Source organism: Lytechinus pictus, chromosome 13, assembly GCF_037042905.1.
Source record: "Lytechinus pictus isolate F3 Inbred chromosome 13, Lp3.0, whole genome shotgun sequence".
NCBI lineage: Eukaryota > Metazoa > Echinodermata > Echinoidea > Temnopleuroida > Toxopneustidae > Lytechinus > Lytechinus pictus.
This window is the reverse complement of record NC_087257.1, coordinates 20112630-20130949: the sequence shown is the minus strand read 5'-3', so window position 1 is coordinate 20130949 and position 18320 is coordinate 20112630. Positions and strand designations below refer to the sequence as shown.

Sequence of the window (18320 nt, the reverse complement as noted above, 5' to 3'; positions counted from 1 at the left end):
GGGGTGCATTTTCCTGTAAATTTTTTTTTGACAAGTCAAAAAAAAGAAAGGTCCTTTGGGTCTGTGCCCCTGTGCCCCCCCCCCCCCCCCGCACTGGATCCACCACTGACTATAATATACTTATGAATTTATAACGTACCAAACATTGCACTTAAAACCAGCATCTGACATTTGAATTAGACATATATATCAACTTAAGTAATTTCAATGATAATGGTTTTAAAAATATTTTTGCTGAAGGTATGTAATTGGTACAGAAGTAAAAATTGTGATGTTGGCCGGTTGTGTAGTTTATTTCATTGCTAAGCAATTCAAACAATGAATATACATTCAATCAAATTCAGATATACAGAAATGAGTTTGAAAATACCTATATCTGTATTACTAGCTTACAATCAAAGATGTTGAAAATTTGTGTGTTCTTCATATTAAATACAAGCATGCCAGATGCAACCTTATTGTGATGTTACTTGTTCGTATCAATCATGGAAGATTGTTCGACAACATTAAGATCAACAATATTTATAATTAATTACGGTTTTCCCCGCTGTTACCAGTAGTTCTAATGAAAAATCCTTATTCTTCTGTGCTTGAGATTCATCATTCCTTTATACAGGAAAAAGTTGTCAGCCCTTAAGAATAAGTTGGCCTAGCGTGATGATGAATACTGGTAGGGAATGTACTATGAAACTCACATACAGGTATTATACAGATATCCAAGTAGATTAAAGGCTACTCACTATCGAGATGTGATGACTGCTGCATTAAGAATTCAGAGCTTTGATCCCACTGTCTTTCAAGTAACTGCTCCATGGTAGCAGGCATGGTAGATCTGAAAGAACATATTCAAACAAGAATAATATTGGCATTCTATACAACGCTGGCAAACATTATACTACTGAAAACGTGCATGGAGATTTTCATTACAAAGGCAGTTATAATAATAATAATGGCATATTTACCCAGGGTAGCCACTTCAGTTCCAAAAACTGTTCTCCCAGCAGGCCCTGCTATTATAGTTGACAGCTCAGATCTTAATGTATATGTAACATTACCCCCCCCCCCCCCCCCCCCCCCACTGTAAAATTGGTCCAAATTGCCTTGCTTTTTAGGGCTAAAGGACCGATGATCAACAAGAACTTTAAGCAAACTTTGAGTAAAATAAATACACTTTAATTTACACTCATTACTCATTGATTTAGCATTTATTTTTGCAACTTTCTAAGCACACTTTCATTATGAAATCTGCGTACAAGTAACCAAACAAATTGAAATTAACCCCCACACAGTAATTCAGAATAAATGATATTAGCAAAATAAAGAAGAGAATACAAAGATTATTTTCCTGCATTGATCTTACCCAGTTGAATTGTGTTGGCTTTGTCTACTAGCTCCTGGTCTAGGTGGTCCAATAAGAAGCCCACTCTGGTTAGCAGTACTAAACACATCATGGATCGCTAATTCATCTAAATAAACACAATAAAACACACAGGTCTATCATTCCAACATCTTGTTTCAACCCACAAGTGAATCTCCATTAACAAGAACCAGCAATAAAGATACCTTAAAATGTCATTATAAGTGAGAAAATAGTTTACTATGGAAGATTTTTCCCTGATTTATTAGCAAATGCCATTACCATGGCAATACTTTAGCCTAGATATTTTTAGAAGTACATGTAGTTTGATTTATGAAAAATTTGCACGGGACTACCCTCCCACCCAACCGCATGCCAATTCCTAATAATTCTTTCAAAAAAATCTGCTCTGAGAAATATCCCATTCAATAAATTAAATGAATTTGCATAGATATCGTATATTGTATATTTTATGAAGCATAGCCATATTTTCAATATCGACAGAATGCAGATGATAGTAGGATAACTAGAGCAATAAACCTACTGAATCTCCATATAGATGTAAAATATATATTAGTGGATTGGATATATTATAGAATAAGAGGGTTTAACTAACCAGGGTTGGGTGTGGCACTCTTTGTGCTTGGTGATGCATCACCCACGGACGACAAGCCCTGTGACATAATACCTCTCTGTCCAAACGAGTACAGACCCATATCTCTTGATAGCGTATTCCCCAACGATGAACCACTTGTTCTCCTACGCTTTTTACTGCCATAATCATCATCCCCAGAGTGTTCTCTATGACTCCTGGAGCTTTTAGATTCCTTACTTTGTCTCCTGTGCTTCTTCTTCTCATGCTTTTCGCTACCGCTTCCGAGGATCGTCGTCTTGTCTTTGCGATCCTCCTCGATGATCGGCTTCTTGACATCGATGCTTTTCACGTCAGGAGCTGGGGAGGTCGAGGGAGAGCTGACCTTTTCTACATCTACCATGGTGCTAGTGCTACCAGGTGCAGCGGAAGTTGAGCTGCTGCTGATTGGCGTAGCACTGTCAGTATCAGCCACCGGTGTCTCTGGTTCAACGGCTGGAGGCAAGTCTTTGACCATCACCGTTTCCGTTATCACCAACGGCGTGGTCGAAACGGACGAAGGAGTCGGGGTGCGCGATGGTTCCCGTGAAGCTGCTTTTCGACTTTTGGAGCTTTTGTTATTTGCAGGTGCATTGTCGACCGATGGAGTAGGGGATTGAGTCCTCTCCTCGGTTACTGAGTTCGCTTCAACCGCTTCACCGCATTGTTCCTCCATAGCAGTGACCCCTTGCCCAGAGTCAGTGCCGCTCCCTTTACCCTTACCATCCTTCTTACTCTTCTGTCCATTTCCAGAACTTACTGTATTCCGTCTGAACTTAAGGATGAGTGAACTATCACCCCCACTTGCATTAGTTGTCGTCTCTTCCGATATTGACGTTGAAGGGACTATTGTTGTCTCTGTGAAATTTGCATTCGTAAACTTGGCGCTGTGACCCGTCGAATTACCACCAGCCTGGTTTGCGCTGCTCTCGTTATTGTCTTTGGCGTTATAGACAGCGCATACTTCGAATGTTCTGGCTTTCCTTTCTGATTTGGTGCGATGCCTCTCCTTGAGATCCGCCTTTGTCTTATCTGAAGGTCTGTCATTGAGAGATTTGTCTTTCTCTGGTGTGTAGTTTGCTCCGAAAGGTCTGAAGGGTGGTATCGTCTTGATATCTTTGTCTTTCTTCTGTAACAAAGGTAGATTGCATCAGAAACATATGCTACAAATCATGGTTGGCATTTCAATTATCAACTAGGTCTCTTCATAGAGACTTCTTTTAATTATGGCATTGATTAGAAGGAAATAGTCCCTAAAATGGTTTCAAATACAGGACATTTTTTTAACCAAAATAATCATCATTTCACCAAATGGTAAAAAAAATGTAATGAAATTATGACAAACATCTCCCTTATCATGTACTACTGAAATTGCTCACATAGCATATGTGAAATATATGGCATGTAAACAGAAAAGTTAATATATATGATGTCACTTACATTAGGCATTGGGGAAGAGGTAGAGTCAAGCCCCAAAATACACAATTTTTTAATCTAAATCAGGCTATGTACTCTAGTTATAAGGTTAATGAAAAGCACTATTTATATACATCCATCCCTTATCATGTATTTTGTAAGAGCAAAAAAGATAAACTCAACATGAATATAATGATTATGCATGGCCTAGAATTTTTTACTTGTCGGATACACTCAGTGTATAATTGATCCTGGAGCCATTTTGGGGCTTAAAAATTGGTGGAATTTCATCCCGATCACAGACCAGTAAACAACAATACTGCTTGTAATTCTGTCGTATGTTATTATCACGTTAAAAAAAGTGGATGGTTTGGAAAATTACTTACTAATTTTTGGTAATGATAGGTGCAGTAGCCAGTGTACTTGACATTATCATTGTGCTGACCAGCTTCTTCACATAACAAGCCTTCTTGCTGTGCACTGAAAAAAATAATAATTTGAAAGAAAATAAGTCATGAAAATGGCTCATAAAATATGAATTACCGGTACTGCCCATTTATAACCCCTTTGTTTTCTTTTACTAATTTCAAAAGCCTTCCAGTACAGAATTTTTCACTCCAAATTGGTGTTGTATATATATATGGCAATCACCTGCATTTATGTAGATATTTTTGTGAGAATAACAATTTTTTTTTAACTGCAAGATAACGACAGATAAAGGAATACTCCAAAAGGCCCAGGCTTTTTGTCGATTTGGGAATGAAATAGTCCAAGTGGTCTGTATTCTGAAGTTCAGATTAACATGGCCTACTAGGGGACTAATATTATAGGATGCTAAAAACTTTGTAAAAATCGTTTACACTGTACGGTTTCTTGTATTTACTGTGATCTACCCCATGCTTTATGGTGAAGATAACTATTTTATTATTCAGAGACAGTTATGCAAATCGAGCGCCATATTTCCTTAAAAACAAACTTCTATGGTGTAGGATTAATGTCAAAGTTGGCTATCCATAGTTAAACAAAAATTTAGACCAGGAGCCCGTAACACAAAACTTAGGAATGATCGTAGAACAGATTTTTACAATTGATTGCAAAGACTACAATGTACAATCGATCATAAAAATAAAGCGTACGATCAATCGTCATGCTTTGTGTTATGGAGCCCAGGGTTTAAATTAAACACGAGTTCAGAATATGAGCCATTGCATTTACACTTACCATGTAACATGAAAGGATTGCCTACAGCCATTCCGATTGCACGTCATACAACATCCTGTAGTTGCTTTAGATTCCCTGCCCTTTGTCTCACATAAGAAACAAGACTGAAATAAAACAAAAACAAACAACAGGGAATGTGGATGATTTGTATTACCCTTCGTTACAGAGAAAACTCTGGAATTATACCAAGAACTATTCAAAATGAAAATGGTTTGTGAAATTTATGCTAGAACCATTTTCAGGTACATATTTTCCTGACAGTTCTCTGAAAAGCGGGAAAAAAAAGAGAGAAGAAAAAAACAGTTCTCGTTATCTTGAAAAGCACACAAATGAACTCCTGAACATTTCTCGGTCACAAAATCTTTATTCAAATTTCTTTTTAACTTTGGTTCCGGATGCAATCATGATTGAACTAAGCAAAATCACAATTTGCATCTGAAAATGAGAAGCATGAAATGCACCGTAAGTCTCACAAAAAGATTAATCAATAAAGGGCTAAGAATGTGTGTTTCTAGACATACCTTGTTATATCTCTCATGTGGAATCATAGCAAGAAGAATTGGTTCCATTGTAGACACATTACCAAAGCACACCTCAGGAATATAAAGAGCACATACAACATGTGCCCAACCTAATGGGAAAATAAAACAACCATAGAATATATCATTGGGGAATGTGAAATACATGTGCAGTATGAATATCGCCAATAGGATTGTTTGTAACAGCTACAGTGGAAACATTTGCTGAACCTGAAAACTATGTGACATTCCTTGAATATGTCACTAATAGGTCTGTTATCATTAAGAAAATTCTGTCGATATATCGCTAAAAATATCTTACCGATATCGATAACTATCGACAAAAGAACATAATCAATACATTCTGCATTTATATAGCGATGTCACATACTTGCGTTGGTCAAAATTTGTATCTGCCCCTGTACCAAGAACGCTTTAAAATCCGCGTTCATCGGATGTAAATGATTACATAAAATCTTTTAACCAACATATTTAGCATAAATACATCCTCACCTTTCATGTTATTAGCATTATTTTAGGGTTGGATGAAGTTTTAACGATGGGGCTTTTTGGGGGCTTTTAGGACATCGTTCTGAGCAGTCAACGTCTTTCGCCTATCTGCCATTTTGATAAGCATCAAACGTAGAGGGCAGCAACACACGGCCATATGCTGCCTTCTACGTTAGTTGGTAGTTCGCTAAAATTGAACTTGCACTTGTGATGTTTTCGATTTGATCGAATGAGTCGTGTCCAGTTACGATGTTGGGATTGTCATGATTATAGCGAAGTGGGGGTGAGATCGTGTTTTGTGACTAGTAAGTATGAACATATTTTGTTGAGATTTTGGAGTAATTTCTGTTGCTGTTCTGTGCAGTTTGAGGAAAAATATGTTTTCCGTTTGAAAGGCCTCTTTCAAAAGGCCGTTTCCGTGAATTCTGTGATATCACGGAAAATCATCGAGTCCCTACATAATAGCAGGTATTATCGACAATGAGAGAAAGGTTATCGATATCGCTAAGTGGCAAAAAACAAGCGATTATCGACAAGACTGGCGACAAAGACATTATCAATAACAGCCCTAGATACTAATGAATTAAATACAACACTTGGAATCCAGCTGGCATAGAATTTTTGTTGCTCTGTCTACCATTGTCTGGCAAATCTCTTGTCAGCTTTCAGATTGTCAAGAATAACATTTAACAAGTATGCAGAAAACTTAAATATTAATAACAACAGTCTGCTGATATAAAGGTACTGAAATACAATAGACATGTTAAACTTGAATTTTTTAAATACTTTTAGGCAAAAGTGGCTCTTGACAACTTGAAAGCTTGTCAGAGGCTTGCCAGACATAGCAGAAACATATGAAAACTGGATTCCTAGTAAGTACTTTAGTTAATGCATAAAGCAGGTTGATGGGATGCTTGGTCACTGGGTACCCAGGAAACAAATGTTGTCAATTAATGTAGGAACACTTAAATCTATAGATATAACCACAAAAACTCATAAGACTGTGCCATTTTTGTATTAGATGGAACTTACATTTTTTGTTACATTCATCTATTAAAAGAGGTTGAAAATGACTCATTTATGAAACACTTTTTTTATTAGCAGAAAATAATCTGCTTCAGTTACAAACTACATGTACCCAGGAAACAAATGTTTGTCAATTAATGTAGGAACTACATGTATAGAAATAACCACAAAAACTTATAAGACTGTGCCATTTTTGTATTAGATGGAACTTACATTTTTCGTTACATTCATCTATTAAAAGAGGTTAAAATGACTCATTTATGAAATACTTTTTTTCTAGCAGAAAATAATCTGCTTCAGTTACAAACTACATGTACCCAGGAAACAAATGTTTGTCAATTAATGTAGGAACTATAGAAATAACCACAAAAACTTATAAGACTGCCATTTTTGTATTAGATTGAACTTACATTTTTTGTTACATTCATCTATTAAAAGAGGTTGAAAATGACTCATTTATGAAACACTTTTTCTTAGCAGAAAATAATCTGCTAAGTTACAAACTAGTTGTGTTGCCAAACAAACAAATACAGAGAGTAATATTTCAGCATACAGGTTCTCATTATCTTTGTTTGTAATTAGGCCTTTTGTTTTTATATAAATAGTACTAACGAATAGTCAGAATATATTTCTGTAATATAGTGTACATATATCGAAGGAGCCAGATAATACAAAGTCTAATTCTTTAAAATGACAAATGTTGGCTGACAGAAGATCATGAATCACCATTTAGTATTTCAGGGATTAGGGTACCACAATGATATGTAGCAACTGTACAAATTCTAAAAACCTGTGCTGGCCGCACAGAAACGTGGTTAGCCTAACAGAGCACTAACAGTAAGCCAAGTCACATCTTTTGCATAAGTCAAAACATTTATTTCAATGGGAAAGTGATGCATTGTTGTAACATTAGGCCTCGCTGCCAATACCGGTTGTAACAGGGCCTCTGTGAGGGCATTGTTAACGCTAACAACATTTCTGTGCGGTCTGTAGATACCTAAACTCTTACATGTAACACTATTCCACTACCCAATGCATAATATGCAAAATAACACGTCTCATCTCAATAGATTTGCCACTAGAAAATTACAGATCACTTTCTCAAAATCATATTTTTATTCTACAAAACATGACAGAGCACTTGTGGTCATTGATTTGCATTAAAAAAGGTACTTACTTCCATTGTCAGTTCTTTTTAAAGCTCCTTCTCTTTGAGGACATAACTCACATCTCTGTCAGGAAAATGAAGAAAAATAATATTGTTAAAATCTCTTTAGTTACAGATCCTGAAATTGAACAAACAATGTTTTGTGTAGTTCTATAACAAAAGGAACATTGGATCAAAGAGTGAAACTTGTCATAATTATAGGTAATAATAATAGCAGGGCCCGCTGGGAGAACAGTTTTCGGAACTGAAGCGGCTTCCCTGGGTAAATATACCTGTATTATTATTATTATTATAATTATGTAACATTCATATCGTACAATGTAGTCTGCATCTGAAAGATCTATTTCTGGAAATATCGGTTGATGTTTATACTACTAACATCAATATGTACATATGGGACAGGATCACAATCTGCCAAAACCAACTCAACAAGATACATGTAGTAAGAAGTATAAAAATCTTTTAATCTGATGAATAATCCAAAATAATTTGTAGAATCACTGATATTGTACTGATGCCCTTGAGCTCCTCTTCTCTAAAAAAAAAAAAAATCTATGTCTTAGTCATACACGTTGGGCTTTGGTAACTGAGCAAAAGCTCATTGACCTGCCCTACGAAGTACATGTTGAGAATTATACCTGTCATTTTAAAGATGAATATAGTACTTATTTAATTTTTTCTTGGATAATCCATTGACAAAAATGTATTTTTATGCCTCTAAAATGCCCAACTTTGTTTGGTTTGGTTAATCCTGTCCCACATGTTCATATCAATGTTAGTATTCTAACACCGACTAATATTCAAAGAAATCAATCTTTCAGAGTCAAGAAAGAAAAGAATACCACTCATTTCCCAGACAGCTTCCATCCAAATCAAAATACATGTAATATAAAAGAAATTACAATAGATGGAAATCTCGTGGATGTAAAGATGTGAATGTGAATTTTCAGGGTCTTAACATTTTTTGTCTTGGTCAAACAGTTTACAAACAAAATGGGTTTATTCTTATAGCAGTTTTTTTTATACAGCCCGAACCCTGATGAACATTTTTGCCTTTATTCTGAACCCAGGTTAAAATTGAACTCTGGCCCCAAGTTGTGGTTTAACATGGGTAGCAGGTTCAATTTATAAGCTCGTTTGACACTCAAATCGTGTAATCGTCTAGGAATAATGACTAAAATACTTTTTTTTTCACCTTCGAATCATGCAGAAAGAACAACAATAAAAATATAGCATGCAATGTAAACAAATTTTGACATATTTGCCTTCCCATAATTTTAGCACAGAGTTAAACCATGGCCATTAAACTGAACTTAAGAATATAGACAATTGAGTCTTAATCTAGATGATAAACAAATAATGTAACATTGACCTTGTATTAAAGAAAAGGACTTACCACACGGGCTGCCCGCTCCTGGGATTCACATTTTCGACAAAACCAGGGCCCAGTTGGTACGGCTACGATTCCGTAACAAGCTAACAAAAAACAAAATAAAATAATGATAGGTAATAATCAGTCCAAACATATATTACTTTTGGGAGCTACTTTTCATGATACTGCTGCAACATTGGATAAGCTCTAACATTGCAGTGAAAAGGGATTTTCCAGGGCTCTTTGAGTATTTCTAGGGCGAAATTGCCCCAGTCCCAATCTGTCTGCACCTTTCGTAAATGTTCAATAATGTGCATTATACCACAGTCTGGAGAATTGTCTATCGTTCTGATCTTACAAATAAAGTGACTCTTGATGATTTTTTTTTCATGATCTGTTCATTCTGCATTCAAATGTTTTCAATTTTCTTTATAGAAAAGGCCCTTAATAACACTTACCTTCAGAATTAAATGATTGTTTATTTTATCAACCTACAAAGATTATATTAGATTTAAATCATTTTCAGTCCATTCTCCATGCAGAGAAATAATTGATTGAATACTTTTAAAAGAGAAAATTATCATGTAGGCTCTGTTGTTCAGGATCCCAATCAAAATAGTTTTCCATAAAAAGATTACTGCAATATACATCCACGCTATCAACTTTTCATCCAATATCATCCACAATAACAATTTTAGCAATTGCACGTTCATGTGATGTAGTGATGAACAGCGAAAGATAGAGGATTTACATGAACCTAAGAGAGGCTTTACACATGTGGCTGCTTTACTGTAAACTTCTGGTAAACTGTAAGTAAAAATCACAAGAAGTTAGAAAAAAGCTACTGGTAATTAATATCATACAGAAGACAATATTGCTCTCAGCACAATAGATCTTATTCAGGTTTTATGAATCTTAAGATATGTGTTTGACTTTGATACATGATAGAATTTATAAAGTGTTTGGTAATAGTATACACCTCCAGGGCCCGTGGCAGAAAAGTTACTACTATGGTAATTTTGCCCACTAATGGTAACTTGCATGGCATCCTTGATTTTGATTGGCAGCTGATTTGTTACCATGGTAGTTACCATTGGATGGCAAAATTACCATAATGGTATTACTTCTATGCAACAGGGCCCAGTACTGGTCATTACATGAACAGAAACAGCAACACCACTTTAATACAGTCTGCAATTATCTGTGTCAAGACTAAGCGACACAATTATTGTTCTTCGCCAACATTACAGACGCTACGTTGGCGAAGAATAAGAAACCAGATGGCGGCATAAACATCGAGCAAGTTTCCCCTGTCTTTTCATAATATTTTTCTCGATTTTTTAATGAATTCTTGTTTAAAAATGAAATCAATATAGTAGAAATGTCGGAAATGAAGTTGTATCCCATTTACATGATTTAGGGCTAGATCTTTCAAAAGTAGAAATCTCGGGGCAAAAGTTTCAGATTTTTTCGGGGTACACGCACATGAATGAGACGCAATCCCTGGCTCCGTGGAGAGTAAGCCTACTTTAGTACTCTCCAGGAGCCTCCTGGCTAGGCTGCACTAGAAACAAGACGAACGATCGAGTCTGATCGCAAAATCTGACACCGGCTCTTTAGAATCAAAATTTGGGATTTTACACCACATATTTCAAGAAACTGGTACGGTTTGCTGATTCTAATTTGTGTTCATACATGTAAAGAGTTATTCTGGCGCTTTATTTCTCCCATTAAAATGTTGGAATTAAGGAGAAATCGAAGCTCGAAGAGGGTGAAGTACTGCACCCTTTCCTCCAATGACACTGTAGATTAGTTAAGTCTCACATGACCGATCCGAACTACCACTATGTGCAGTGCATTACGAATAAGCCTGAGTCGAATCGATTTTAAAATCGGTGTTCGATCGATGTCATCGAACACCGGTGCAGATTTTGCAAAATCGGTGCATCGAAAAAAAATAAAAAATACGTCGGCCGGCCGATTCGTTTGGTTCACACAATCAATCATCAAAATATCAGTAATGTCCAACTTGACTACTACTTACTTGATTTCTATTGCCCCCAAAATGAAACCGATTGTGTAATTATGATGCCTATTCACCATTAATTTGTAGTTTATTTCGATCATAGTTCGAGTCTTACTCGTCTGCTCGTGCCGAGATAATTCATGCACGATGAATTCATGAATGGAAGTCATGGCCATCGATCGTGCATGCGCAGTACTGTTCTTTAATCAAACCAGAAAATGGCCGGAAATTGACGCGATCAACGTAAAATAAATCTTGCTTTCATGAACAATATTAATATCATGACCACAGAACATTATTTAATCGTAATATTTAACAATAATTTGCATATGATAATCCAGGGCTCGACACTAGCGCCGGTCCGACGGTCCCAGACCGGTAAAAATCACTGTCGGACCAGTAGATTTTCAGAAATAGCAAGATTTACTGGTCCGACATGACCAGTAAAAAATATCATTGTCGGGCCAGTAATTTTTCCAAAAATAGCAAGATTTATGGGTCCGACATAAACAGTAATAAAAACTATTGTTGGGCCAGTAACTTTTTCAGAAATGGTCAAATTCGCTAGTCCAACATAAACATGAAAAATATTCCATGACTCAAATTGCGAACCATTTTCCTCCCGTTAAATTCTGGCATTCACACACAGAACACACACAGAATGAATCGCATGCAATTTTTGATAGGGTAACATATACAGTGTACACGTGGCTAGCCAGCCACACAGCCCACATGGTAAATTTCCTACTGGCTGCACGAACGAAGCTTGGCTAACCTCTGGCAGAAATCTCTCACAGAACTGTCAAAATTCACATTTCACACTAATGAAAAGCTCTTATAATGTCCATATTTCCTAAAAATTTGCCAAAATTGGGGTAACTCTGTCATTTGTAGGCAGTAAAAGGAGAAATTTTCACTTCTGTTTTAGTTCAAAGAGATCGGGTTTCGAGTGATATCGTCTGAATACATGATAGCCCCACATATGCATTTGTGTGTGTGTTGATACACTTGGTTTCTTTCGTAGCTCGTACTAGTATATTTTAATTGAGCCAAAAAGAAACTGATAATTTATTTATGATGATAGTTTTAGCTTTCTTCCTTTGTTTTCTTTCAATCTTTCTTTCCTTCTTTCTATTCAATCTTTCTTTGTTTCTTCCCTCTCTTCTTTTACTGTCTTTCTTTTTTAATTTTCCCTTTTTCTTTGTCTTTTGTTCTTTCATTCTTTCTGTCCTGTTAATATTTTTCTCTTTTTCTAATGCTCTTTCTTTTTTGATTTCCTTCTTTCTTTAATTCTTGAGTCCATCCATCCTATACTTATCTCTTCTTTCTTTCTTCATTTCCTTCCTTCTTTCCCCCTTTCTGAGTCCTTCATTCTTTGTTACTTTCTTTCTTTCCTCATTCCATCCATCCTTTCTTTACCATTTCTTGTTTTTATTCCTTCTTTCAGCCCTTTCTCTCTTTCATTCCTTCCTTTCTTCTTTGTCTTTTGTTCTTTCTTTTTCCCCTTTGTTCCATCTATCCTTTTACCTTTTCTTTCTTCCTTTTATTTACTGCTTGCTTCCTTTCCTTTATTTCTTTGAAGTTTGGTCTTTCTTTTTTGTTTATTCCTTTCATTTATTCTTTTACATTTTCTTTCTTTTTTTTATATTGCTTGCTTGCTTCCTTCCTTCTTTATTCCTTCCCAACATTCCTTTTTCCTTCTATCATTTTCCCTTTTCTTGATTTCTTCCTTCTTTCAATCCTTTCTTTCTGTTTTCCTTCTTTCCATCTCTCCTTTTACCCTTTCTTTCTTTTTTTATTCCTTCTTTCCTTCTTTCTTTCATTACTTTGTCTTTTGTTCTTTCTTTCTATATTGCTTGCTTCATTTCTTTCCTTCTTTCCTTCATTCTTTTTTTCTTTTGTTCTTTCTTTCCTTCCTTTCCTTCTTTGGTTTTTTTTTCCTTCCTTCACATTTTTTCTTCCTTCGTTTCTTTTATTCTTTCTTTTTTCCTTCTTTCCATCTCTCCTTTTACCCTTTCTTTCTTGTTTTATTGCTTCTTTCCTTCTTTCCTTTTTATTTTTTGATTACTTTCTGTCTTTTGTTTTTTCTTTCTTATTGCTTGCATCATTTCTTTCCTTCTTTTTTTTTTTCTTTCTTTCTTTCTTTCTTTCTTTCTTTCTTTCTTTCTTTCTTTCTTTCTTTCTTTCTTTCTTTCTTTCCTTCCTTTTTTTCTTTCGTTCTTTCTTTCTTATTTTTGTTCTTTCTTTCCTTCCTTTCCTTCTTTCTTTCTTTAGTTTTTTCTTTTTTTCCTTCCTTCACATCTATCCTTTCTTTACCTTTGCTTTTTTCTTCCTTCCTTCCTTTCTTTTATTCTTTCTTCCTTTCTTTCTTTTTGTCTTTCATTCATTCATTCCTTCATTTTTTTTTTTTGGGGGGGGGGTAACAAGAAAGGACAGCAAAATAAACTCACGCCTTTTTTAAATGTTTTCTTTATTTTTTGGGACCAGTAGATTTTAGGTTCGGACCAGTAAAAAATTGAAAAACTGGGTATCTACTGGTCCGACATGAATAGGTTGGACCAGTAGAAAAAAAGGGTTAGTGTGGAGCCCTGGATAATCATTAATATGAATTTAGATCTTGATGTGAAACGTTTGTATTTCGTTTCAATTTTCAATGGCGGACATCTCATGACGATCGACTTGACTTCTTGAGTCGAGTGAGTGCACTTGTCTAAAAAAAATAATTATCACGTCAGGATTGAATTTCGAACATTGTCTACATGCAAAAACTCTTTTCAAATTCGTAATATCACCATATAATAACATTTTACATGACAAAACAGAGAAAATTGCGTTATATTTTTTCCCATCAATTTGAAGCTAGTTTGTGCCCAACTTTGGGCTCTGATTTCATGAATGGAAAATATGTCATACGCCATCGAACACGCATGCGCATTGTGCTTATCGCGGAGCTCGGAGGAGACGTCCAGAGATGGAATAACAATAGAAATAATGTCAGTATTAATTCTTCCATATGAACATAACATACTTTGCTGACATCGTCAATATAGTATGACCATAAAATCTTGTTAAATCGTAATAATTTATATGAATTTAGGGCTCGATTCGAAACATTCGTATTTATTTCGATCGCATGCTCAATTGTGTCTTAAAAAATGGATTGTCATTATCAGGATTAATTCTCGAACATCGTCATAATTCATATTCCACAATCTTTCCTCACAATCGTTATATCAGCATTGAATAGCAATTCAAATAATCATCCAGAGAAAATTACGTATTTATTCCCATAAATTTATTTGGAGCTCATTTTGGATCCAACTACACAATCTCAGGCAAGTTACAGCGCTCTCCGTTGGTTGCACTAGTTTGCTGGCGCTGACAAGCACGCCTGTCGTTTCGGGAGAGTGAGTGTACTGGGCTGCGGACGGGGCTGGTGAATGGACTGCGAATGCTAGTTGACCGAAAATCATTCGGATCGACTCTGCGTGATTCATGTCTTTATTATTGTTTCATTTTAAACTTATATGTTGTCATCTGCAAATATCGTTGTTTAAGATATTTTGGGAAGAATTCTGCATTGGTCCCCGGCCTTTTTTTGTGTTTTGTGATCATGGAAAATACAAACGAACTTTGCTCTGTCATCTGCATGTGCAACGCTCACCCGGCCAACGCCAGTGCATACCGTCAGTGCGTAGTGCATGCATAGCGCATCGACGCCGGAGCAAAAAACAAAAGACTAAATTTTCCCCGCCTTCGATGCATCGATGTTCGATCGAATTAAAGCTGTCGAACACCGGTTTTCAAAATAATCGATATGACTCGGGCTTAATTACGAATCCTATGGGAGTTTTCCGCCTGTGTCGGAGGGCTGAAAAATCTTAAATTTATGTATAAAACTCCACCAAAAAAGCAGATTTTTCAGTCTACATGTACATGTAACTGAGCGACAAATACAATACCCTGATACATGCATGATGACCAGTAACTTTTTTTGTTAGAGGTGCTGGTCCAAAAATTGGGATTGTCCCAGAAAAAAAGGATATCCTCATAAACCAAGACAAATCATGTCTTGATCAATTAAGACTGCCCTTGTACCTTGTTTATGGGGACAGTTTATTTTTTCACTTACCCCTGCGGGACATAAGACAGCAATTTCGGGAATTGAGAGTGCTAAAAATAGATTCAGCGACCTCAATTCCACCTAGTTCATCGCCTATTTTTCACAACTTGCCGTCTTCTAATAATCGTTATTAAACCTGATACACCTGTATGTTTACATTGACACCGGTCTAGCGCACTTGATTTGAAAACAGAGACAGTCCCTATAGAAACAGGGACGATCCCAATTTTCTGACTAGCACCTCTCTATATACTGAACACTCACTAGCCAACAAACGTTAAAATTTACATACAACTCAATGTCCATGAATCATGTTAAAGGAGAATGAAACCCTTGAAACCAGCTGAATCAATATCAAAGAGAAAAATCAAAGAAACATATTGTTGAAAGTTTGAGGAAGATTGAATGAATGATAAGAAAGTTATGAGCATTTGAATATTGAGATCACTAGTGCCATGTAGATCCTCCCATCGGCAATGCGACCAAGATCTGTGATGTCACACACGTACAACTCCCTCATTACTTTAGTACTTATTTCACTTATATTCTCACTTTTATAGAGTCTATCACAAGGTGAGGTGTTCTTAATTATGAGATGACAATTAAGTACAGAGGTTTCACAACATTATATCATTGATGAATTATTTGTCATATGATTAGAATGAGCAAAAAGAGATGTTTTGGGGTATATTTTCAGTGTCCAAATGGGAGAGTTGTACGTGTGTGACATCACAGATCTTGGTCGCATTGCCAATGGGAGGATCTCCATAGCATTAGTGATCTCGACATTCAAATGCTCATAACTCTTTTATTGCTAGTCCTATTTTACTCAAACTTTTGTTGATCTTATTCTTTGATTTTTCTGCTTTCACAAAAGCTAACTTGCTCCAAGAGTTTCATTCTCCTTTAATGATTTGACAATAATGAACATGATGAATGGGTCGAGTTGAACAACACGAACATCAACTTGTCAACATGCCCAACGGCCAACTCAACCTAACTTAAGTTAAGACTTGTCTTTAGTCTGTCTGACTGAACAAGTCAACTGTTCCGATTTTATTTGAGAATAGTTATTCGGTTATTTGACTGGTTCGTCATGTTCGGGCCGTGGCGTTGGCATTGGATTGGGCAGTTGGGCGATGACGATGTGATCATCATGTGAATTATGAAAGCAAACTCACATGACTCTAGACCAAAAGCTTCAGTCTCTGTATTTTGGTTGTTCCGCTGAACTACGTTGGCTCCACTCACCATACATAGACTGAAGGGGATGGGGCCCCGTAGCTACAGCCAACGTATAGTGAACTAGCGTTTTATAGATCGCGATTTAAAACTGTTTTTTAAGCAAAATTGAAAGTTTCATGGTTTCCATTATCAGGGAAATATAAATAACTTAAGTAATTGCATACCTTGGGCCGGAGTTATTGAAAAAAATCCTCTGGATGATTGAGAAATCTGTCATCTAAGACATTTTCACCTGACCTGACGGTTTTTCTTGCAAGTTGCCATCTTGAATGACGTCATTATCGTATTAACTTAATGTCTCGAATCGATATATCGCGATTATAACTAGTACTAGTACTAGTATAACTAGTATCGTTTATCTTCGGTTTCGTTCGCATATGGAGCAGATCGTATAATATCGAAAGCAATATCGATATCACATTCGTGATTGTTGACGTTCGTTTGTAAATATTTTATAGTTTGGCTGCCATTTTGACCATTTTTATCGTGTTCAACCCAATTAAACATCGGTAAAGTATATTTTTCATGCCTTTTTCATCTATATCGTTTAAAGTATTTAAATGTTAAAACGTCAAGTTTTAAAAGTTTGTTGTTTATACATCCTTAGATTGTAAATTCGATGTGTAAAATTACATCAAACTTTGGACTGTGAATTGACAAAAGGGAGGGAATGAGAACACATGCGAGCCCACACGTACACCCTACCGTCGGTAAATGGGGATTACAGTAAAATGTCAGAAATTGTTGAATAAATCCCCAGAAACGACGGTTATTCCTGTCTAACATGACTCATGCCAACAGTTTTTAACTTAACTTAGTTATGCTGTCTTACTACGTTCTCAACTAAACGTTAGACCGAAGTCAAGTTACATGTCATTTGACTGTGAATAGAGCCTTGACTGTACCGGCCTAACGTTAAGTTGCATGCATGCAGATTCCAAAACATACCCTGGTGAACGGCTACATTACAACCGTGACCATCGCAGTAAACTAGCGGGTTTTCCGTCCATCCTCGTTCGTCGCCGCAGACGCAGCAGCCACCAACCATCTCCTTCATTCTCTTCTTCTAAAAGATGTAAGAATCAACGGACAGACCACAGTGGTCGGGCTATCCTATCAGCCCCAATAAGTCCATAATTCGACACTTTCTTACGGCTTCAAATACTATTTTTTCTTATTTTTGTGCTTGCGCCACTCAATGCGCATGCGCAGTGTCCTAATAATGCATGATGGGATAGTAAAAAGTCAACGCCGCGATAAAAGCGAATGCAATGGCGAGAGTGTGTGGTTTTTACAACGGCGAAACCAGGGTCCGCTTTTCACGAAAGCGTCGTAATATCACGTACCGTAATATCCAAAGTCTATACTAATAAGTAGTATACATCTCTATGCTAATATCATGGAACTACTGACTGGCACTGAACTATAAAGCGAAACCCGGAAACCCAAGCACGTGTTCATTCTCTAACATGCATTTCGTCGGAGCTAGAAATTTAATTAGATTCATAATACTCTCGAGAAACAGTTGCCCTATTCATTTATTTCATATGAAAGTATTTACTTAAACAATATTTTAATAGGGTTTATATATAGCCCCGGGTTTAGCAAAAGCTGGCATGTAGTATCTGCTGTACGTGCAACCCCTTCACTCGAGTTAAAGGGATGGTCCGGGCTGAAAGTATTTATAGCTTGCACTGGCGTAAATCC

The 18320-nt window shown here is 36.3% G+C and overlaps 1 protein-coding gene across 4 annotated transcripts in view; it reads right to left on the bottom strand.

Moving 5' to 3' along the window:
* LOC129275123 (protein AF-10-like) overlaps window positions 1–17831 on the bottom strand; it is a 31571-nt gene extending 13740 nt beyond the window's left edge. For 2 of the 4 annotated variants that reach the window (XM_054911906.2, XM_054911908.2), the window contains exons 1-9: window positions 17562–17831; window positions 9244–9323; window positions 7857–7911; window positions 5147–5256; window positions 4626–4729; window positions 3791–3884; window positions 1974–3117; window positions 1361–1466; window positions 741–832 (exon numbers count right to left, since the gene is read on the bottom strand). In XM_054911906.2, the coding sequence (XP_054767881.2) occupies window positions 741–832; window positions 1361–1466; window positions 1974–3117; window positions 3791–3884; window positions 4626–4729; window positions 5147–5256; window positions 7857–7911; window positions 9244–9323; window positions 17562–17670 (1894 nt within the window). In that variant the 5' untranslated portion in view covers window positions 17671–17831. The remainder of the gene's footprint in view (window positions 1–740; window positions 833–1360; window positions 1467–1973; window positions 3118–3790; window positions 3885–4625; window positions 4730–5146; window positions 5257–7856; window positions 7912–9243; window positions 9324–17561) is intronic. The other 2 variants (XM_054911907.2, XM_064108763.1) reach the window with 1 other exon arrangement.
* Window positions 17832–18320: the final 489 nt, after the last annotated feature.